Consider the following 22,732-nt stretch of genomic DNA (forward strand, 5'->3'; position numbering starts at 1 on the left):
TCCCTAGATATGCCACCCTCCGCCATCCCTCCCCGTCCCCTAGATGTGCCACCCTCCACCATCCCTCCCCGCCCCCAAGATGTGCCACCCTCCGCCATCCCCCTCTCCTGCCAGTACGGCCTTCCCCCTCTATCTCCCCCCGGGATCCCCCCCGCCCGATGGGCACAGCGCTCATATGAGCGCTGTGCCCAGTCCGTGGCTTTTCCCAGCTACTCGTAAGTGAGTAGCCGCAAAAAGCCACTGACCCTGCTAGACGTTCCGCAGCCCCGGCCTCGGGCCGGGGCTGCGGAAAAGCCGCACCATAAGCGACTTCGCTTATGGCGCGTCAAATGAGGTTTCAGCGCAGCCTGACCCCGGATTCCCCTGTGCGTCATCTGGACGCACAGCAGGGAAACCGGGCCTCACAGCGCGCTAAGACCTTGTCTAGCAAGGCCCTAAGAGTGCATGAGTATACTATCTATAAAACACATTCCAAAAAATGAATGAAGTTTAACTTACCTATATTTCCAAATGTCCTATTTCCCTCTCGGATATTTTGTGTAAATAAAGGAATGATGGGCTAAAAGAGATCAAAGGATAGATAGTATAGCAATGTTTCTTTTTGCTTCAGCCCATGTAGATCAGTTTGTCACAAAAATTTGCTCCCAAAGCCTTTGCATCTTGCCAGACTCCTGCACCAATCTGTGTAATAGGCTACCTTTCAAAGATTTATCCCCAAAATAGTTATTGCCCTTGCTCATTTCTCCCATAAATTGCTCCACTCTCCTAAGCTACCATTTTTATAAAGAAGCAAATTGAATATTGTGATACATTCCTGTACTAAGTTAGAATCAATTTGACTATTGTTCACATGACTGTTTACTTGTAGTTTTGATGCAAGGAAATGAACATAAAATATAGTAAAAAGTAAATAGGGCCTACAAAAGAGGGAAAGGCATTATTCTGTTTTGAAGGGAAATGTGGCTCAGAAAAGCTGACCAGATAGGAAGTAAATATGTTTATCAAGTAATTAGGTCAACTATTGTTTGAATAAAAAAAAATGATTTCCTCATGGTAGAGGTTATTGTAGTTAGCATACAGAGAGTGCCTTGAACTGCAAGAAGATCAAACCAGTCCATACTAAAGGAAATAAAGCCAGACTGCTCACTTGAGGGAATGATAATAATGGCAAAACTGAAGTACTTTGGCCACATAATGAGAAGACAGGATACCCAGGAGAAGATGCTGATGATAGGGAAAGTGGAAGGCAAAAGGAAGAGGGGCCGACCAAGGGCAAGATGGATGGATGATATTCTGGAGGTGATGGACTCAACCTTGGGGGAGCTGGGGGTGGCGATGGCTGACAGAAAGATCTGGCTTGGGCTGGTCCATGAAGTCATGAGGAGTTAGAAGCGACTGAATGAATAAACACAACACGAGTTGAAGACTTCATAATCTGGACACCTAATAGAGTTCCATGAATAAGGCAGGGGGTGGCACTATAAAAGCTCCATCTGTAAGCAGTCTATAAATAATTTCATTGTCTGCTTCTTGTGTACAAATAATTTCATTGTCTGCCATCATTTATAATTTGTCTCCGTATGTGACCAGATAGTACATATAGTCAGCTTGCCTTATGGTGGTATGTGCCTTATGATGGGTTTACAAGTAGCCAATGAAATAAATTGGTTATATCCAGAAAAAAAAAACTCCTCAGTTTGGAGATAATGGGGAAATCATAGGCAACCGCTCACCACTTTTGCATCTATGGCTACTTGAGCAAATCCTTTTCGTTTTCCCCACAGAAGTTTATAATTCTCATCTCCATAGTTTTGCTCTCGAAGTCCTCCAGGCGCGAGACCCAATAGATGCCCTTTCTTCAGAATTTCCACACATTCTTCTCTTGTGGGATGGCCACAGTGAATTACCTTAAAGTACAACTTTAATCCTGAAAAAATGGGAATAAGATGTAGTGACTTTATTTCTGCTTAAAATAGAAAACGAAATGCATTTCATATTCCCTGCATGACAAAACACTCACACAACAACAACAACAACAACAACAACAACAACAGAGTCAGGCCATTTTTTAGTCACTTTGGGAATTTTGAGAGTGTGTCATGGGTGCTCTCACAAAAATGGCCGCTATGAGGTGGACGTGGTTGCCCAGTCACAAAATGGTTGCCATGGTGGTTTGGCCAGCCACAAAACACCCATTTTCCAGATGTTTAACTGGAAGAATAAAAAAAGTAACTTGCCCAATAATTTAATTACAAGGCAGAGGTGTGGTCTGTGCTCCAAAACCCCAAACAGCTCTTTTCAACACAAATAAAGATATTGGAGGGGAGCCTTACTTTGAGCATGCCAGCCTTCTGGTTTCATTAAAAATAAATAAATCTTAAAGTGTGGCAGGTACCAAGCGAGGAATGCATGGCAAATTGGTGCCTACAAGCTCCATTTGGACACTCCAGGATTAGGGATTCTGCTGCTGCCCTTCAGTTTCACTGTCTGAGCTCACAGAGCTGCTCTCAGATTTGGTGTTGAGGACTTCTGGGTTTTTAGTCCTGGGTGACTTCAATGTCACTTCCTGGGGCTTGTCTAGATGGGCGCTTTTCCCTGCACCACTTTTCAGAGTGGTGGCAGATGATCTACATGACGCAGCCTCCACTCCGAAGTGATCCAGGGGCAAAGCCCCAAAGCTTCTCTCTAAAGAAGTTGGGCACTTACCCCAACTTCTTTAGCCTGAAGTGAGGCTCCATGCCTCTGCGGACCCTTGTTAAGGAAAAAAAATGAAAGGGGGGGTGGATATTCTGCTAAGAAGGGAGCACCCTGTTCCTCCCTCCTTGTTTCCCCCTCCCATTTAGCTGTAACTGAAATCCTTCACATTTACAGCTTTTTTTAAAAAAAACAACTCAGTACAATTCTTTATTTTTAAAAAACACTAACCTTAGAAGAGGGGGCGCAGATGCACCCAGGCACCCTGGACCTGCCACATGTGTGCCCGGGTGGGCGGAGTGCAGCAGTGGCACCCAAAAAGCCCACAACTATGCTCCTTCTGATGTAGATGGTGGGAAGGCGTGTCAGTGCAGTGGTGCAGCACCCCTTGCTGCATTCCTGATGTCGTGAAGACGAGGGCCTGTTTAGATTAAGGCTTGCAGAAGACTTTTCCCTCCACAGGGTAGCAGACATATCAGAATTATTTCCCTGAGACACTGATGGAATCCAAAGGATTCTTGACAGCCTCTTTCTGCTGGCATGGCTGGCCAACAGAATTGAATCTCAAGTGATTTCTCCCCTCTGAATAGAACCTACCATGCTCCTTGGTTTACCAGAGAAATATGGAGACATTGAAGTGGCTAGAGAGATGGCTTGAACACAGGGCAGAAAACTCTGCATGAATTTGATCAAGTGCAAGACCTCGTTTTTTAAATCTATAATTTGGCAATAATTGTATCTAAGAAGCAATACCTCACCACTATCACATCTGCAGTTCCTTCTAGCACAGTTTTTCAATGTAATCTAAAGTTCCAGGATTTGTCTTTACCTGGTATAAAGGACAGGAAACGGTCTATCACAGAATAAGGTAACCTTCCTGTGACTCTATAGATCCTCGCTCCAAAAAGGTAATAATCACACGGTGTGGATCCATGGTAATAAACAAGAAGCGCTGGTCCTTTGGGAAGATTTTCTATTCCGCAAATCTCATAACCTGTAAATGATACAACAGGACTTCAGCATTGTTTCATGTACTTGCAGATGACATAAATATCTATATCCTTACTGGAAGCAAAGAGGATAGTCTAAGGAAGGTCGAATAGCAAAATATGATACTTTTAATATGAAGTTTAAAATATTAAAGGATCAAAAGTTCTGTTTTTAAGCTAAATTTAAGTTTTGAAGACAATTGTGATATCTCAATTTATAATTACTTCACTGAAAAATGACAGTGGTGAAATAATATCTCATGGCATGATTAAGGACAGAACAAGCAAGAATGACTTGTGAAAATACTGAGAATTAAAGTAAATAAACAGTTTGTATATGGCCTGGGCCAGATCTACACCAAACAGGATATGGTTTGAAAATGGTTTGAAAATGGTATATGTAATTTGTCCTGGGCCCGAACAGTTGACAAAACCATTATAAACCGTTACAAAGCAGTAGTGTAGATCCTTCCCATGTTTTTAATGCATTACTGATAGGAGGAGAAGGAGCATGTAGTAGAAATGTTGAAGGCTAAAAAGGAATTAGTGGACAAATTGAGGCCATTGCTAGACGAGGGTTTAGCCCGGTGCGAGGCCCGGGCTCCCTACTGTGCGTGCAGATGACGCACAGGGGATCCCAGGGTCAGGCTGGGCTAAACCTTCCCTTGACCCGGGATAACCAGATCCACTTTTGGCCCAGTTTTTCCGCAGCCCTGGGCTGAGCCCGGGGCTGCGGAAGGTGTAGCTGGTTCCGCGGCTTTTCCCAGCTGCTCGCTTACTCATGAGTAGCCGGGAGAAGCCGCACACTGGGCACAGCGCTCCATAGGAGTGCTGTGCCCATCGGGTCCGGGGGGGTAAAATCACAGAGGGGAGATGGGGGCCAGGGGGGAAAGAGCGGACCCGGCGGGAGAGATGGGGGGGGGAAGAACGGAGCCAGGATGGGGAGATCATAGATGGGGGGTGGAGGGGGCATCGGCCATGGCGAGCAGGTGATTGGATGGGTGGATGATCAGGCAGGCATGGCGAGTGGGCGGGCGAGTGGGGCATCAGATATGGCGGATGAGGGGGGAAAGAATGGGACCAGGGCAAGCAGATCGGGGATGGGGGGGAAGAAGAACAGGGCCAGGGTGGGGAGATCATGGACAGGGGGGTGGAGGGGGCATCGAACATGGCGAGCGGGGAGCGGACGGGCGAGTGAGCGGGTGACGGTCGGGCGAGTGAGTGGGGGCAGACCTTGCTTTGACTCAGGGGATAAGTCCTTCCTGCGCTCACTTAGACTTTTTGACGTTCCAAATAATTTTTTCAAGTGTGGAAGAAGATTCATATTTAGGTTTATCTACTCCCCAATTCATGGCATGTTGGGATTTCCTTTGAAATGGCCATAAATAAAGAAAGCCCATTGAGCTGTCTGCAGCTTTAAAAATCCCTGAGATACTGGGGTGTCCGATTTTCAAAAATCCCCCCAAAATCAGGGGATGCTTGGATTTGCTTGAAGCTTGGCATGCATGTGTATACATGGATCAGCTGTCATGGTGCCAATATTAGCAAACTTGGTTATTAAACTTGGTTAGGGTCATTGGGTAGAAGCTTTAGGCCGCTCTCATGCACCCAGCAATCCTTCTGGGAAATAGCTCACCAGACAGCAGTTTGGCAGAGTGTCAGGAGCCAGATTCTGCTGGGAAATGGCACACCAAGTTGCTATCCTCATACACCCTGTTTCCTTTCAGAATTGGGCTCCCACTGCTGTGCCATGTAGCTGTTTGGTGAGTTATTGTGAACTGATACATTTCTACTGGATCCAGTGACAGCCCAGATGGGGCTTGGGGGCACAGTGCCCCACTTCAGAGTGTTTTTATTTCCTGTCATTTTTATTGGTGACATGTCAATGACTGCAACGTGTACGTGGCAGCTCCATTTAAACAATTATGGTGCTGGTGCTGGTGCTCCTTCCAAAAGTGCAGAGGGACTGCAAATGTCCATATGCTCATGGGTTTTTCCTGCGCCAAAGTTTGTTCTTTCTTGAATACACCTATGGATAACTTAAGTGACCCTGAAAACAAACCACCAGCGTAGCAACACTGTTGAACAATTAAATATTAGTCATTTATATTATGGCCTAGAGTTAGATTTCACCTCATTGGCTTTCCTTTATTCTGCTTTTCAGTGTCAGTCATGTTCTCTACCCAGTCAGCAATAAAGAAACTTTTTTTTTTTGGTCTGCAATAAGATTATTATTATTATTATTATTATTTATTTATATAGCACCATCAATGTACATGGTGCTGTACAGAGTAAAACAGTAAATAGCAAGACTCTGCCGCATAGGCTTACAATCTAATAAAATCATAGTAAAACAATAAGGAGGGGAAGAGAATGCCAACAGGTACAGGGAAGGGTAAGCAGGCACAGGGTAGGGAAAAACTAACAGTAGAAAGTAACAGTAGAAGTCTGCACAACATCAAGTTTTAAAAGCTTTAGGAAAAAGAAAAGTTTTTAGTTGAGCTTTAAAAGCTGTGGTTGAACTTGTAGTTCTCAAATGTTCTGGAAGAGCGTTCCAGGCGTAAGGGGCAGCAGACGAAAATGGACGAAGCCGAGCAAGGGAAGTAGAGGCCCTTGGGCAGGCGAGAAACATGGCATCAGAGGAGCGAAGAGCACGAGCGGGGCAATAGTGTGAGATGAGAGAGGAGAGATAGGAAGGAGCTAGACCGTGAAAAGCTTTGAAGGTTAACAGGAGAAGTTTATATTGGATTCTGAAGTGAATTGGAAGCCAATGAAGAGATTTCAGAAGCGGAGTAACATGGTCGGAGCGGCGTGCTAAGAAGATGATCTTTGCGGCAGAGTGGTGAACAGAAACCAACGGGCTGATGTGAGAAGAAGGAAGGCCAGAGAGAAGAAGGTTGCAGTAGTCCAACCGTGAAATAACCAGTGCATGAACAAGCGTCTTGGCAGAAGAGACAGACAAAAATGATCGAATCCTGGCAATATTATGCAGTAAAAATCGACAAGATTTAGCTACTGCCTCAATATGAGGAATAAAGGAGAGCGAGGAGTCGAAGATAAAGCCAAGGCTACGAGCTTCCTTGACCGGAGTAAGCGTAACATCATTGACAGTAAGAGAGAATGAGAGATGAGGAGAAGGTTTAGGAGGAAAAACAAGCAATTCAGTCTTTGCCATGTTAAGCTTCAAGCGACGATGAAGCAGCCAAGCTGAGATATCTGAAAGACATGCCGAGATACGATCGTGAACATCAGGAGAAAGTTCCGGAGATGACAGATATAGTTGTGTATCATCGGCGTACAGATGATATTGGAGACCATGAGATTGAATAAGCTTGCCCAAGGGCAACATGTATAAGGAAAACAACAACGGGCCAAGCACCGAGCCTTGCGGAACCCCTACTGAAAGGGGAAAGGAGGAAGACGAGCTGCCATTAGTCAACACGCTGAAAGAGCGACCCGCTAGATAGGAGGCAAACCAGTTATAGACAGAGCCACAAAATCCAAGGTCATGAAGGGAATCTAAGAGAAGATCATGATCAACCGTGTCAAAGGCTGCAGTTAGATCAAGGAGAATAAGAACGGAATAATGGCCTTTAGACTTGGCAGTAAGGAGATCATTGGTGATCTTAGTAAGGGCTGTTTCGGTGGAATGCAGAGGACGGAATCCAGATTGAAATGGATCCAAAGCAGAGTTACTAGAAAGAAAGTCAAGACAGCGAGAGTAGACCGCACGCTCCAGGATCTTTGAAACAAACGGCAACAAAGAGACAGGTCGGTAGTTAGACAGAGATAGCCTATCAAGAGTAGGTTTCTTGAGAATGGGAGAGACTGTAGCATGTTTAAAAGCAGAAGGAAATGAACCAGAGGACAGAGAAAGATTAATAATATGTAGCAAGGAAGGGAGGATAGCAGGAATAAGATTAATAAAGACGCGAGAAGGAATCGGATCACGAGAACAAGTGGAAGGCTTCGAAGAGCGCAGTATTGTAGACAGTTCATCCGCAGAGACCGAAGGAAACGCAGAGAAATTTGCAGGAGGAGCTGACAGATGAGGAACAGGAACTGGAAGAGGAGCAGAGCTGGCCAGATCAGAGCGGATAGTTTGGATTTTAGCATTGAAAAAAGAGGCAAAGTTGTTAGCAGACAGAGAGGCGGGGAGAGATGGCGGATTAGGCTTCAGAAGAGAATTGAAGGATGCAAAGAGCCGCTGAGGATGCCTAGCATTTGACTGGATCAGCGTTGAGTAGTACTGCTGTTTGGCCAGTGAGATGGCAGAAGAGAAAGAGAAAAGTACAAATTTGTAATGGACAAAGTCTGCCCGGTCCCTGGTCTTACGCCAAAGGCGTTCAGCTGCCCGGGAACAAGAGCGAAGGTAGCGGAGGGAAGAGGTGAGCCACGGTTGGGGTTGAGAAGGGCGAACTATCCGAGTTGTAGATGGAGCAAGATTATCAAGAGTTGAAGATAAGGAGGAATTAAAGAAGGAGACAGCTGAGTCCAAGGAGACAGCCGAACAGACAGAAGGAAGGGAGGAGGCTAGGGACTGGGAAAAAGCCTCGTAATTGATAGATTGCAAGTCACGACAAGAGCGAGAAGCGGGACGTGAAGGAGGAGGATTATGAGTAATATTGAAAGAAACTAGGTGATGATCTGACAGCGGAAAGTGAGCAGTAGAAAAGTCCAACACAGAGCAATTCCGAGTGAGAACAAGATCCAGAGAGTGTCCAAGGGAATGTGTGGGTGCATCAGACCAAAGCTTAAGATCATAAGAGGAAGATAATGAGCGAAATCGTAGAGCTGCAGCATCTTGAGGGTCATCCACATGAATGTTGAAATCACCCAGGATAAGAGTAGGACAGTTGTCAGAGAGGAAAAAGGACAGCCACGAATCAAAATCAGAGATAAATTTTGAGGACGAGCCTGGGGGGCGGTACAGAACTGCAATCCGCAGTCGCAGTGGAGCGAAGAGCCTCACCACATGTACCTCAAAAGAGGAGAAGCAATGTGAAGGTGGAATGGAAAGAGGCTGGAACTGGCACAAACTAGATAATAAAAGACCCACACCACCACCCCGACCCTCTGGGCGACTAGTGTGAGAGAAAGAGAGTCCTCCAAGAGAGAGGGCAGCAGAGATGGCAGTATCATGGGCAGGAAGCCAGGTTTCAGTAAGAGCAAGGAGGTGGAGAGACCTAGAGATAAACAAGTCCTGGATGACAGGGGCCTTAGAAGCAAGAGAGCGACAGTTCCATAAGGAACACGAAAAAGGCAGCTGAGAAGAGGGGAGACACCGGATAGGAACTAAGTTAGGAGAGACGAGATTGGAACGAGCCATAAGGAACAGATATGAGGAGAAAAGAACTGAGAGGAGACAATGAGAAGATCGTGACCTGAATCAGAAAGAGGCAGCGACCGGACCGTGGCTGGGGTTTTTCCTCCAGAGTAGAGGATCCGCTTGACCGGCTTCGCCCCACGGCTGAGAGCCACAGGCCGAGAGCCCTTGTGCTCTCGCCCTTCGGCTCGCGCCTCCAGCAAACTGGAGGCTTGAAGTACCTGAAAAGGAGGGGGGAGGAGCAGAAGCTGCAATTCAAACAGAACAATGGCAGTTAGTCAATGTTGCTCAATGGCTTCTCAGAGAGCTAAGTTGCTTCTCCTCTTCAAGTTGCAAACTGCAAACTGCAGCAAACTGGAGGCTTGAAGTACCTGAAAAGGAGGGGGGGAGGAGCAGAAGCTGCAATTCAAACAGAACAATGGCAGAAAAGAACAGTTTGTTCCTTCTGAAACCATGATGATAGTGAATAGATTAGAGTCAAGTGGTTCAGGGGCATAGTGAAGAGATAACATAAAATGATCTGGAAAAATAGCTACCCAAATTTCCCTTTTATTTTTCTAAAGCACCTGCTATGACCACAGATTATTAGAGAGCAGTGTATGATGGGAGCAGATGGACACAGAGTCCTATGGGAATAACACCAATGTTGTGCACACTACACAGCCCTCAGTTCAGTAGTACAAACAATCCAACACCTTCAAAACAATTATGCTTCCCATAAAGTCTGTCAAGAAGCTGGAAAACTGCCAGTGATCTACAATGAAGAGGAAACTCAACCCAAAAGAAGCAAAGTGCAACCCCAAAACAGTATTATGTTTGTAAACTTCTAGTGAAAAAGTGAGACAAACTGAACAATTGATAAGAATGTATTTTGATGTCATTGCTGCAAGGGGTGTGCCAGGTATGCCCAGGCACACCCTATTTTCTCAAACAATAAATGCTGAATTGAGGGGGGCAATGAGTAAAGATCCAAAGGAGGGTCCAGATACAGCAGGAACAGACCTCCAGCTGTTCCACCACTGTGCCGAAGAACCACTATCTCTGAGAGAGCATCATTGCTCCCAGCAACAGGAATGAAATTGTTACGCCTCACCCTTGGGAAGATTTCTCTTCAGAGGAAGAGGGTGAGGGCCAGTTAGCTGTGCTGCAGCTGGAACCAGGGAGAGAGCTAGAAGATCCAGCGGCTGGCTTGCAGGAAGAGCAGCCGGAGACCTCCGGCCACATTCCTGGAATGCCACAACTGCCAGAGTCCAAGCTGGAGATCATAAATCCAGTACAGTGACAGAGGAGTAAGAGACTGGAACAGAAGCAGGGAAGAACTGGAGCTCTCCGGAAGCTGCAGTTAAATACCTCACATGGTTTAATGAGGCAGCTGAGCTTTATTAACAGCTGGCCATAAAAAAAGCCTCAAGCCAGTCTCACATTGCTGAAGATGAACCATTTCGCTCTTCGGCTTTCTGGCATTCTTCTTGGCAAGACTTGGACTTCTGGACCCCTGGCATTCTCCTGGATGACTCCCTTGGACAACCCAAACCAGCTTGGCATTTGGCTACATGACCTTATGGCTCCTGACCCTCGGATTGACTTGATGACATTTTGGACTCTGTTAGGGCACTGATGCCCCATCAAACAGGACAGAAATAGCCTGTGTCACCATAAATCCCCACCAATGCTGGGGCTTGTGGAACATCTCCTCATTCCCCACACACACACACACCTGCAATAGCCCACACGATCAGGCAAGCTGAATGCAGAGTAGGGTATCAGTTTCTACAGTGTTTAAAAAATAAATGAATAAAAATAATGGCCTTTATTTATTTATTTATTTAAAACATTTGTATCCTGCCCTATATCATTAAGATCTTGGGGGGGGGGAGTACAGATATTCAATGTCTTTATCAATGTTCCTCTTTAAAAAAAAAATATCCCTGGGTACACACCCTAATGAAAAGTGCTTTGCACGCCTATGACTGATGTTGTACTTGATGAAATGAATATGATATTGTATGAAAATAATGAAAGAATCCATGCAGGGGTGTCTGTAGATGAATTGAAATTTGATCCACTTGGTTGTCTAGGGATCTCAGTCCTGACTAAAGAAGAGTTTTCTGTGGCCAAAAAGGTCATAGAAAAATAGAGCAACCTAAATATTTTTCAGAAACACTACTGGAACAAGTGGCCTTTGCAGATACATATCAACTTCTGACTGCTGAAAATTTTTACCTGAAGCACAGGCATCTGTGAGTCAACATTCTCTCTCCTAACTTAGAAAAATTGTCCATATACCTTTTTCAATGACTCAAGGGTGCTATGCAAATATATTTTTTCCTGCAGTATGAAAAGAAAATCTGATGACCTTTTACAGCACTTAATACTAGGAAAAATTGAAAGGTACAACTGAGTTAGGTGCCATGCAAATTTTGCACCTCGGCGAAGATGTATTGTGAATCCACAATTCAGAAAGCTTTCTTGTATGTTTCCCTGTAATCTTTATAACTTTTGTAACTATTTGGCTCCCCACCTAACATGGCTGATAGTTGTGTTGAAGAGAGAATGCGCAGTGTTTGAGCTTCATCACACCAGCAATTTATCGCACACTCCCCATTCCTGGTATGTGGATTTGCAGCATGGTACTCACATGACGTTGTTCCTGTCCTGCACTCATCTTGCCCCTTCCTACCCCCTTGTTTCTTTTTATTTTGGTGTGGGGAAAGTCTGGATTATTTTCCCCTCTCGTTTTTCCTTTGTTTGGGGGGGGTGCTAATGGAGGGTTGATGACGAAAGGGAAAGGGGCAGTAAACCTCTTCCAGCATGGTCATCATAGGGACTTGTTAGTCGCTTGAATGGACTTTTTAGTGCTCCAACCGCTGCCCTCCCCCATTGCAAGCAGAAACGAATCCCAGACGAAACCATAAGTAATCGCTAGATAACAAAGCCAGAACGAGGGAGGGAAGAGCCCACACATATCAGAGTACCACAATCAATGAACTGAAGGAGGAAGGAGAATGGATGGCGTGGAATGGAAAAGCAAACAAGTGAAAACCCACATGAAAGGGGCAGTGTGTGAGGGAACCCTTGCAGCACTTATGAAATGAGTAAAAAAAAGACCTCGGAGACAAATCAGAAGGCGGGGAGGTGTAATGGAGCCCTTTGCCTTGCTTAAATTCAGTTCTTCACCACAATATTCAACATGGTTTGGGTTACATAACATCCTCAGCTCATGATCAAATCACATTCAATGATCCATTGCAACAAAATAAAAAGATATATTGCATCAGAAGAACTATTTAAAATTAAGCTCCATGGATCTTAAGTAAGAAAATCGTGCTTACCATGCAAAATCTTTCCTATGATATCTGACAGAAATGCAATTTTTTGCCTTGTCTTGTCCCATTTTTCATTAGTAACATCTTCCGATATGTTGTAATAGATTTTACTGATGGCACAGATTGCACTACCAACATACATGATAGAAAACTGTACTACAAAAGGAAAATACAATATTATCAGTATCACTGACATTATCAATGGATATGCCAGATTGTTTCGATAATCTTCCAAAATGTAAGTTAGCCAAGCCAGAGGTTCTTGTCCTAAAGTATAGTTGGTATTTTCCGTTGTCATCTTTGGAATAAAAGACAAACAAAATAAAATTCTGTCCATGAACAGAGTTTCTTCACTTTTTCCCTGGAAAAAAAGAGAACACAGAATTAATAGACTTACACTACATTTCTCACCGAAACACCCACCAGTTGAAATGGGTTGGATGGGGCAAAGCCTCCCCACCTCCCGTGTGGTGAAAAGTCTGCCAGTGGAATTTCCAAGAAGGAATATGTGGCAAAAGTGTGTCTTGGTTGATGAAATGTAAAGATACATGAGGTTGAGTTCACTGGGAAATTCAGAAAAACGGCCATGTAAATCTGTGGTGTTAGTGGTGGGGGTGTTGGGCTGGGAGTTGGGCAATTTGGCTTCTTGTCCCTTTTTCCCCATAAAGATTCACTGGGTGACTTTGGGCCAGTCACAGACTTTCAACCCAACGTACCTCACAAGGTTGTTATATTGAGGATAAAATGGAGAGCAGGAGGGGTTATGTACATCACCTTGGAGGAATAAAGGTGGGATATAAATCCAATAAATAAATAATCTGGACCTAATCACAACATGCCGCCACCACTATACAAAATCCACACAGGCTGACCATAAATCAAATGATAGGGCACATAGTGAGAGGCAATATCACCCTTTCTGATGGGAGCCTATTGAAGACAGGGCCCTGTGAAAAAAAGAAGGGAGCACTTTTATGTTAAAAATGCAGAACTGCCATATGGAGAAAAAAAATCCGTCTTCACTGCACAAGTGAGTGATTATACATTCTGCTAACACCTTTTCTGCTTAGAATCCCTACAGGATAATCCCACCAGAACTGCAGCCATAAACACCAACTGTCCATTCTCAGAAGTGGGACCCTCAGCACCTAACCCAGGAAAGGTGGGAGAGGGGGAAACACACGCCACCATTGATGACTGCTGAAACCACCATCCTCTCCCAGATGCCTACACACTGAAGCTGTGGCATTGCAATCTGCTAGCACTGTCTGTCCTTTCAGCAGTCTCAGGGCCAAAAACAGATTGCACAGCTCTCCGTGTCCTGCATCCAGATACTCCACCCCCAAGCACTGAGGATGCTGGCTAATCATGCATCCCACTCATGTCTTGCTATATGGAAGCCCAAAGCCACCTGTGTTCTCTCCACCTACACAACCCACAAAAGGACAATAGGAGGAGCCACAAGGCACCCATTGCATACTCCCCTTCTTCTCCCATGACAGAGGAAAAGGCTGATGCACTGGTTGAGGCACCCAGGTAGCCTCATTTCTACCACATGGTCTCCTTAACCATACACTGCCCAGCCATGCCAGTACCCACACAATAAATCACAGGTGCTGCTTGCTGCCTCCCCTTCCCCTTTTTTGACAGACTCCTTTCTAACCAGTATGGATCGGAGTTACCATGTAGTGGCACTGAAGGCAGAGGCCCATCCACAAGCCTACACAGCACAGACACCAAGTGCATCACAACTGCCAAACACCTCCCTTCATCCAGTCCACAAGTCCAGCCCCACAAAGCCACTCTGCACTTGCTACCCTGCTTGCTTGTCTGGTCCTTACCCAAGGCCCCAGGAGTCCTGCAGCAAGGGAAACCATCCATCTGATTCTTTTCCCTTACATAGACGATGGGCTTTTCAACATGAAACTGTTAATCTACTGCAGCAGGTTTGAGATCTGAGCGCTACGTGAGGAGCATTTCTCTTCCTGCTTTTCGGCTACATAACCTCTCAGTGGCAGTGTTGTGTAGTGGAATAGTGCAAATACACATGAGGATATTTCCAGTTGTGCATTTCTTTTACCATCAGAAATAATACCACTTTTTCCCAACTTTCAAACAACAACAACCACGGAAAGTAAACAAAAGCAAAACTGAAGGGTCATGACGTCCATCTAAAGAACAATAAATGCCTTGTGTAGAATAGCTCCATATCTCTCCTAAGGTTGCTCTCAATAAAGACCAATGATACTTGTGTTGTCTTCATTTGCAGTCAGAGCCAAGCTAGGAAAGGATCACTTAGGCCAGGTTTCACTATGCCATTGCCCTTCAGATAATTTGGCTACAGCTCCCACCATCTCTGACCATTGACTCTGGCTGCTGATTGACTTTGCAATGTGAACCACATGCAAGGGGCCTGGATGAGGAAGAGGCTTTCATGAAGGCCTGAGTGCTGCTGTGGCCACAGCCCATGACTACGGTGAGGCAGGCTGCAAGGAGAAGCAGCAGCCAGCAAGACAATGAGCTCTTTTTACACAGTTCATGGCAGGGAAGAAACCTCAGGCTTGGGGTGGCAGGAGGGAGCTGCACTGTGGTGATAGTGTGGTGGGTGGATCACAGAGCATGAGCACAAGGATTGGCCTATGTGGCCAGCAGCTTCCTTTCAAAAGCCCTTTCCAAGTGCGCTGAAGTCAGACAGGCAGACAGATACAGAGAGAGGGAGAACAGGGTGACAGAAAGAGAGTGGCCATGGCCCCTGCTGGCTGTTGCCCTGACCACTGCCAACCTACAGCTCCTGAACAGAACAACGGTTCCTCAACTCCAGCATAAAGGAGAACAGATGGAAGAGAGAATGAATGGGGAGTGGGCCTGTTGAGCTGTCTGCAGGTTTAAGCCACGCCAAAAATCAGGGGATGATGGGATTGCCTTGTACCTTGGCATGATTGTGGGTCTAGATGGCATCTGTGAGTGTGCCCACTTCCCTTTTTTTTTATCTGTCCAAATGTCAGAGAACAGTCCACGTCTGCAAATGGGGTGCCCAATTTTCATAAATTCCCCAAAAATTAGGGGATAATGGGACTGCCTTGAGTCTAGGCATGCATGTGTATCCCTGGATAAGCTGTCATGGTGGTGAGTTTGAGGTTTCTAACGTGCAAATTGATGGAGCTATCTAAAGGGGTGTGAATGGGGTGTTGGATTTTCATAAATTCCCCAAAAATCAAGAGATGATGGGACTGCCTTGAGTCTTGGTGTGCATGTGTATCCCTGGATAAGCTGTCATGATGGCAAGTTTGAGGTTTCTAACATGCAAATTGACGGAGCTATGGAAAGGGGTGTGAATGGGGTGCCTGATTTTCATAAATTCCCCAAAAATCAGGGGATGATGGGATTGCCTTGAGTCTTGGCGTGCATGTGTATACCCCCATGAGGTGTCATGGTGCCAAACATGAGGTTTCTAACTTGAACAGAAAAAAAGTTGTATACTTTTTTAGCTTAATGCAAGCCTATGGGGGGGAAATGGAGATCCGATCCGGATCCGGAGCTCTGCAGTGGAGCGGAGCGGACATAGGCGGAGCAGGGGCAGAGCGAAGCGGAGCGATCTGCAAATTGCAGATCTGGAAGAGAAGTGGAGCGGGGGGTCCGTGCACACCCCTAGACAGCTTATTCATTCCTTATTTAACAACTTACTGTCCAATCCTCTGTATTAGGCATGTGCTCCGCTCCAATTAGAAGCGTAGAAGCAGGAGCGAATTGGCCTGCTCCGCCTTGCCCAGAGGCGGAGTAGAAGCGGACAGCGGACCCCTAGAAGCAAGGCGAAGAGAAGTGGCCATTTTCGGAGCGCTTCGGTTTCCGCGGTCCGCTCCGATCGCCATCTTGAAACATTTCACCCATAGGATTGCATTGCGGAAAAGAAAGGGGGATAACTGTGTTGATTTTGATGCTATCTTTCTAAAAATTCTTGTGCTTAGATAGTCGTGGATGGGGGTCATTTTGAGCCTACTCTCAGCTCTCTGTGTGGTGCGGTTTGCATTCTATATATTTTTTTAAATCGGGTAAACAAATAGGGACAGCGAGCAAAACGGCGTTTTTTTGGTATTTTTGAAGCGATGACAGGCACATACAACTCCCAATCCTGATGAGAATTGATCACCTCATGAAGCATCCTCCAATCGCAGCGTTCGAGGGGGGGACTAAGGCAGAGGCACCCTCAGAGCTTTGAGCTCTTAGCGTCTTGTGGGTTTTGGCGTTCGTGGAGAGAGGAGCTACTTTAGTTAGGTGCCGCTGCTGTGTTTGGAGATAGATAAGGATTTAGCTTGGTGTGTGTGTGTGTGTTTGTTTGCTTCTTTCTGACTTTTTGCTTAGTTTGCTCTGTGTTTTTCCCTTACTTTGATTTAATATAAACTTTATTTTTAAATTTTGGAGTGTGTGTTTGGTTGGTTGGTTGGTTGCCCCCCCTCCCCTCTCTTAAAGCCTGACTGTGTTTCATCTTCCTTCTTCCTTCTATATACAAAAAATACCAAAAAATACCAAAAAAAATATATTCTCTATTTCTTCTCTCTGTCACTTGGACTGTGTGTGTGACTGTGTTATTGTGTGAGTGTGCTGTGTGCACTGTTTGTGAAGTGCAACAGCCACAGATTGAGCATTTCAAATCCTGTTTGGGCAAAGCATACACACACTTCTTGTCCCATTTCCCTATGTATAGTAATATTCTTATACATATTCTTATATTCTTATACATATTATTATTAGTATTCTTATATTCTTATACATATTATTATTAGTATTAGTATATTCTTATACATATTAGTATTAGTATAATATCATCATGAGAAGAGGGAGCAGGCGCATGTCTGTGGCAGGGCGTGCTGAAAGCAGTGGTCAAGGCAAGGCTCAGGCTGGCACCAGTAAGCAGGCTGCCTCTCCTCCTGTGAAAATCAAACGGGCAACTCCTTGGCTGGCTGCTCCGCAACAGAAGCAGGAGAAGCAGCATGCAGACGCACTTTCTTCTGCAACTTGTGCCTGGCGTTCTCTTTTTGAGGGTGGGAATGGGAAAAGTGCCCCTTTGCAAGAGGCAGGTGGCAGCAGTGCCATTAGAGGAGGAGGAGGAGTATCCCCAACTCCTTCATTATCATTTGAGCCCACGAGCCCGCTGATGGACCTGTTTCCAGACCTCCTAGACGAGGTCCTCAGCACAGTGGTGGGGCATCTGTCGAGACTGACTCCTCCCCAATACTAGATCTATGACATGTCTCTCTGCCTGCCCCTCTGCTAGCCTGTCCTCCTCCTCGGTGACCGACTCGCTGGGATGGTTTGTGTTTGCAATGCGTGACTAACTGCAATGCTGGCTTAGAAACTAGCCATCCTTGCCTCACTTCCTTGTGCCCCCAGAAATGCCCGCAGCCTGTCTGCCCGCCTTCCCCAGGGTGCTGCTGTGGTGGGGCATCTGCCAGGACTGACTCCTCACCTGCTCTGCCTGCCTCTCTGCCCACCTGGTGCCTGGGAGATGGGCTTTGCGGTTCATGCCCAGCACCCTCCGGCACGCTTGCTCCCAGTTGTCCTCCTCTGTGCCCCTCAATGCGTAACTGCTGGCTTAGAAAGAAACAACCAGCCATCTTTGCCTCATTTCCTCCTTGCGCCCGCTTACGGGTTGGTTTGCTATGCGTTAGTGCTCAAGCCATCCTTGCGGCACTACAATGCATGCTGCCTGCCTGCCTGCCTGCCTTCCCTCCCTTCTCCCCTTCCCGCCTCGCAGGGATGGTGTATGTGTCTTGCTTTGACTCAGGGGAGAAGTCCTTCCTGCGCTCACTTAGACTTTATCAAGTTCAAAAATCCATTTTTCAAGTGTGGAAGAAGATTTAGGGTTATCTCATGGCATGTTGGGATTTCCTTTCAACTGGCCCCATTGAGCTGTCTGCATTGCAACTTTAAATCCCTGAGATACTGGAGTGTCCGATTTTCAAAACTTCCCCTAACATCAGGGGATTATTGGATTGGCTTGAAACTTGGCATCCATGTGGACACATGGGTAAGCTGTCATGGGACCAAAGGATAGGTTTTTAACATGCAAATTGACATGCAAATTGAGCTATCGAAAGGGGTGTGAATGGGGTGCCCGATTTTCATAAATTCCCCCAAAAATCAGGGGATGATGGGATTGCCTTGAAACTCGGCGTCCATGTGAACACATGGATAAGCTATCACGGTGCCAAGTTTGAGGTTTCTAACATGCAAATTGATGTAGTTGTAGAATGGGACAATTTGGGGTGAGTTAAGCCCCACCAAAAATCAGGGGATGACGTGATTGCCTTCAGTCTTGGCATCCATGTGGACATATGGATAAGCTTTCATTGTGCCAAGTTTGAGGTTTCTAACATGCAAATTGACGGAGCTATCGAAAGGAGTGTGAATGGGGTGCCTGATTTTCAAAAATTCCCCAAAAATCAGGGGATGATGGGATTGCCTTGAAACTTGGCGTCCATATGGACACATGGATAAGCTATCATGGTGCCAAGTTTGAAGTTTCTAACTTGCAAATTGACGGAGCTATCAAAAGGGGTGTGACTTAGGGTTATGGGTGGTGCGTTAGAGGTTAGAGCCCTGCCAAAAATCAGGGGATGATGGGACTGCCTTGAGTCTTGGTGTGCATTTGTATCCCTGGATAAGCTATTATGGTGGCGAGTTTGAGGTTTTTAACGTGCAAATTGACGGAGCTATCGAAAGGGGTGTAAATGGGGTGCCCGATTTTCAAAATTTCCCCCAAAATCAGGGGATGATGGGATTCCCTTGAAACTTGGTGTGCGTGTGTATATGTCCATGAGGTGTCATGGTGCCAAACTTGAGGTTTCTAACTTTCACAGAAAAAAAGTTGTATACTTTTTCAGCTTTCAATGCAACCCTATGGGGGGGAAAACGGAGCTCCGATCCAGATCCGGAGCTCCGCAGCGGAGCAGAGCGAACATAGGCGGAGCGGGGGCGGAGTGAAGCGGCCCAATCCACAAAATGCAGATCTGGAAGAGAAGCGGAGCTGGGGGTCCATGCACACCCCTACTCTGTATAAATTTAACAATGCTAGGTGAGAAGATGGCTGAACCCATTGTCCAGTTATTGTGCTAATCTCTTGGAACACTTTTTTCCAAAAAGTACTCGCCTTAGGGCATGTCCACCACATATGTATATATGTCCCTATTCCCAACCATCTCCTCCAACATTCTCGGGATGTTGCTGGGCTCATTATTGATATTCTTTTAGGTGTGAGATAACATTAATTCCTTATTTCTATTAACATTATTATAAATAGATATCTGTCCCACAGAGCATTCCAGTCTTTTTGCTTAGTTTGAATTCCTAGGTACGTTTCCCAGCCCGTCTTAAGTGATTCATTTGTACCGACTTCCCGAGTCATTATCCACTTATAAAAATTGGCGGCCAAGCCTTTTGTTATTCCATTATATCCCACCTTCTCTCATTCAAACGCTGTTCAATTCCTAGTGGCTGCCGCAGTTTGTATTTCTGGCTGAGAAAGAAAGGTGCATGTTTGTGCAATCCACTGTCCTTTCTCCTTACCTAATTTTTCTACCAATTGTTCCTGCTTAATTAATTGTCCATCTTTAAAAGAAATCCATAACGCGATAAAGTCCCTTGGATTTCCACTTAACTCTTTCACTGGCTGTTAGTCTACCTTCTAACGCTGGGTGATGGGATATCGGAGTTAATGGTGAGAGCCCTGGGCAGGATCCACACTACTGCTTTAAAGTGCTATAAAGTGCTTTATATCGGTTTTGATGACTGTTGGGGCCCATGACACACTCCACAAACAGTTGTCAAAACTAGGGGTGTGCACGGACCCCCCGCTCTGCTACAATTGCAGATCCACCATATTCAGAGCGGGCCACTTCGCCCCGCCCCTGCTCCGCCCATTTCCGCTCCGCTCCGCTCGGAGCTCCGGATCCGGATCGGAGCTCCGTTTTTTCCCCCATAGGGTTGCATTGAAAGCTAAAAAAGTAAACAACTTTTTTTCTGTTCAAGTTAGAAACCCCATGTTTGGCACCATGACACCTCATGGGGGTATACACATGCACGCCAAGTTTCAAGGCAATCCCATCATCCCCTGATTTTTGGGGAATTTTTGAAAATCGGGCACCCCATTCAGACCCCTTTCCATAGCTCCGTCAATTTGCACATTAGAATCCTCAATCTCAGCACCATGATAGCTTATCCATGTGTCCACACGCACGCCAAGTTTCAAGGCAATCCCATCATCCCCTGATTTTTGGGGAATTTTTGAAAATCGGGCACCCCATTCACACCCCTTTCCATAGCTCCGTCAATTTGCACATTAGAAACCTCAAACTTGGCACCATGATAGCTTATCCATGTGTCCACATGGACGCCAAGTTTCAAGGCAATCCCATCATCCCCTGATTTTGGGGGAATTTTTGAAAATCGGGCACTCCATTCACACTCCTTTCCATAGCTCCGTCAATTTGCACGTTAGAAACCTCAAACTCACCACCATGACAGCTTATCCAGGGATACACATACGCCGCATGCCGAGACTCAAGGCAGTCCCATCATCCCCTGTTTTTTGGCGGGGCTTAAACCTGCAGACCTCTCAATGGGGCCATTTCAAAGGAAATCCCAACATGCCATGAATTGGGGAGTAGAGATCAACCTATATGAATCTTCTTCCACACTTGAAAAATGGATTTGGAACTTGAGCACAGGAAGGACTTCTCCCCTGAGTCAAAGCCAGACACACACAACATCCCTGCAAGGCGGGCAGGGGAGGAGAGAGGGAAGGCAGCAGACATTTCTGGGGGCATAAGGAAGTGAGCCAAGGATAAGCCAGTAATGCATATAAAATGGAATAAATAAATAAATAAATAAATAAATGAAGGAGGGGTGGAATTAAAAACAGCAGTGTTGCTGAATAAACAACAAGAAGAACTTTTTTTAAAAAGGCTATATCTGTCTTTTACCAGTAATAGGGGAACGTGCCCGGGGGAGAGGGAAGCAGCTGCCAGTTCAACTCAAGACAGCCATTGCTTCACCAACAGCTCTGAGAAGTAAACGCTCACTTCAATTCATAACAGGCATCGCTCCACCACTAAGAAGTAAACGCTCACTTCGACTCATGATAGGCATTGCTCCACCGTTTTACTCTCTTTGGAAGACTCTGATGGCCTTCCAGTGCAGGAGAGAGTGGGGGCACGTCCACGATGAGATGCCCTAGGGGAGCTCATCCCCTTGCACCACATCTTTTCAGTTGTTCCCCAAAGTTAGGGTGGGTAGCAGTGCTCTCTTATTCTTGGCTTAGTATATGATTTCAGGTTGTGTTTGTGCATTTGGTGGGGCTACTGTGTTAAAAAACACTGGGAAAAGTCCGTTCAGATTAAGAAAAAGAAGTTTCCCAGAATCCCAAGTTACCCGTTTTGCCTATGCCCTCCTCTAACTTTGGGATCATGTGATCATGACCGGGAGCTGACTCTGCCCCTCAGCCCTTTGAAAAAGGTATTTTTCCCGCCGATTTTTTAAAAAATTCTAGCGCGCGACCCGCACCACGCAGAGAGCTGAGAGTAGTCTCAAAATGACCCCCATCCATGACTCTCTGTGCACAAGAATTTCCAGAACGATAGCTTAAAAATCAACCCAGTTATCCCCGATTCTTTCTCGCAATGCAATCCTATGGGCGAAAAGCCGAAAACTGCCATTTGAGCCACGCTGTCCCTGTTTGTTGACCCGATTTTTAAAAAATATAGCACGCGACCCACACGACGCAGAGAGGTGAGAGTAGTCTCAAAATGACCCCCATCCACGACTCTCTGTGCACAAGAATTTCCAGAACGATAGCTTCAAAAACAACCTAATTATGCGCGATTATTTCCCGCAATGCAATCCTATCGCGAAATGTTTTCAAGATGGCTACCGGAGCGCTCCGCCTGAACTAGGAGCTCCGAAAAATGGTCGCTTCTCTTCGCCTTGCTTCTAGGGGTCCGCGGTCCGCTTCTACTCCGCCTCTGGGTAAGGCGGAGCAGGCCAATCCGCTACTGCTTCTCCGCTCCTAATCGGAGCGGAGCACATGCCTAGTCAAAACTGTTATAAAACAATTTAAAGTGCTTTAAAGCAGTAGTGTAGATCCAGCCCTGGTGATAATGTTTTCATCCTCACTTTCCAAGCTTTCAATGTAGTTAATGTAAATGGATTCTCCACCTGCTGTAATCATATAAATTTACTTTTCGAATATGGCCAAGAACTAGCAGAGGTTCCCACACTCCTTATTCCTTCTATCTTCACCCACTGTTTGAAAATGTCTTCTTCCATCAAGGGGATTATATGTTTAGCTTCATAATAACCTATCAGGTTTGGGATTCCCCATCCACCATTCTCCTGCTGTTTAT

At 45.8% G+C, this 22,732-nt stretch overlaps 2 protein-coding genes across 2 annotated transcripts in view; both read right to left on the bottom strand.

The window, feature by feature from the left end:
- Nucleotides 1–14,416, bottom strand: part of LOC134401619 (DGAT1/2-independent enzyme synthesizing storage lipids-like) — a 225,776-nt gene extending 211,360 nt beyond the window's left edge. The window contains exon 1 of the mRNA XM_063130729.1: nt 14,341–14,416. The gene's annotated coding sequence lies outside the window, so the exon portion shown is untranslated. The remainder of the gene's footprint in view (nt 1–14,340) is intronic.
- The window catches only part of LOC134401620 (DGAT1/2-independent enzyme synthesizing storage lipids-like), a 66,219-nt gene that overhangs the window by 9,970 nt on the left and 33,517 nt on the right, over nt 1–22,732 (bottom strand). The window contains exons 2-5 of the mRNA XM_063130730.1: nt 12,342–12,696; nt 3,524–3,688; nt 1,734–1,927; nt 499–559 (exon numbers count right to left, since the gene is read on the bottom strand). Coding sequence (XP_062986800.1) covers nt 499–559; nt 1,734–1,927; nt 3,524–3,688; nt 12,342–12,672 — 751 coding nt within the window. The 5' untranslated portion in view covers nt 12,673–12,696. The remainder of the gene's footprint in view (nt 1–498; nt 560–1,733; nt 1,928–3,523; nt 3,689–12,341; nt 12,697–22,732) is intronic.

The sequence above is a fragment of the Elgaria multicarinata genome, chromosome 7 (genome assembly GCF_023053635.1).
Source record: "Elgaria multicarinata webbii isolate HBS135686 ecotype San Diego chromosome 7, rElgMul1.1.pri, whole genome shotgun sequence".
Taxonomy (NCBI): Eukaryota; Metazoa; Chordata; class Lepidosauria; order Squamata; family Anguidae; genus Elgaria; species Elgaria multicarinata.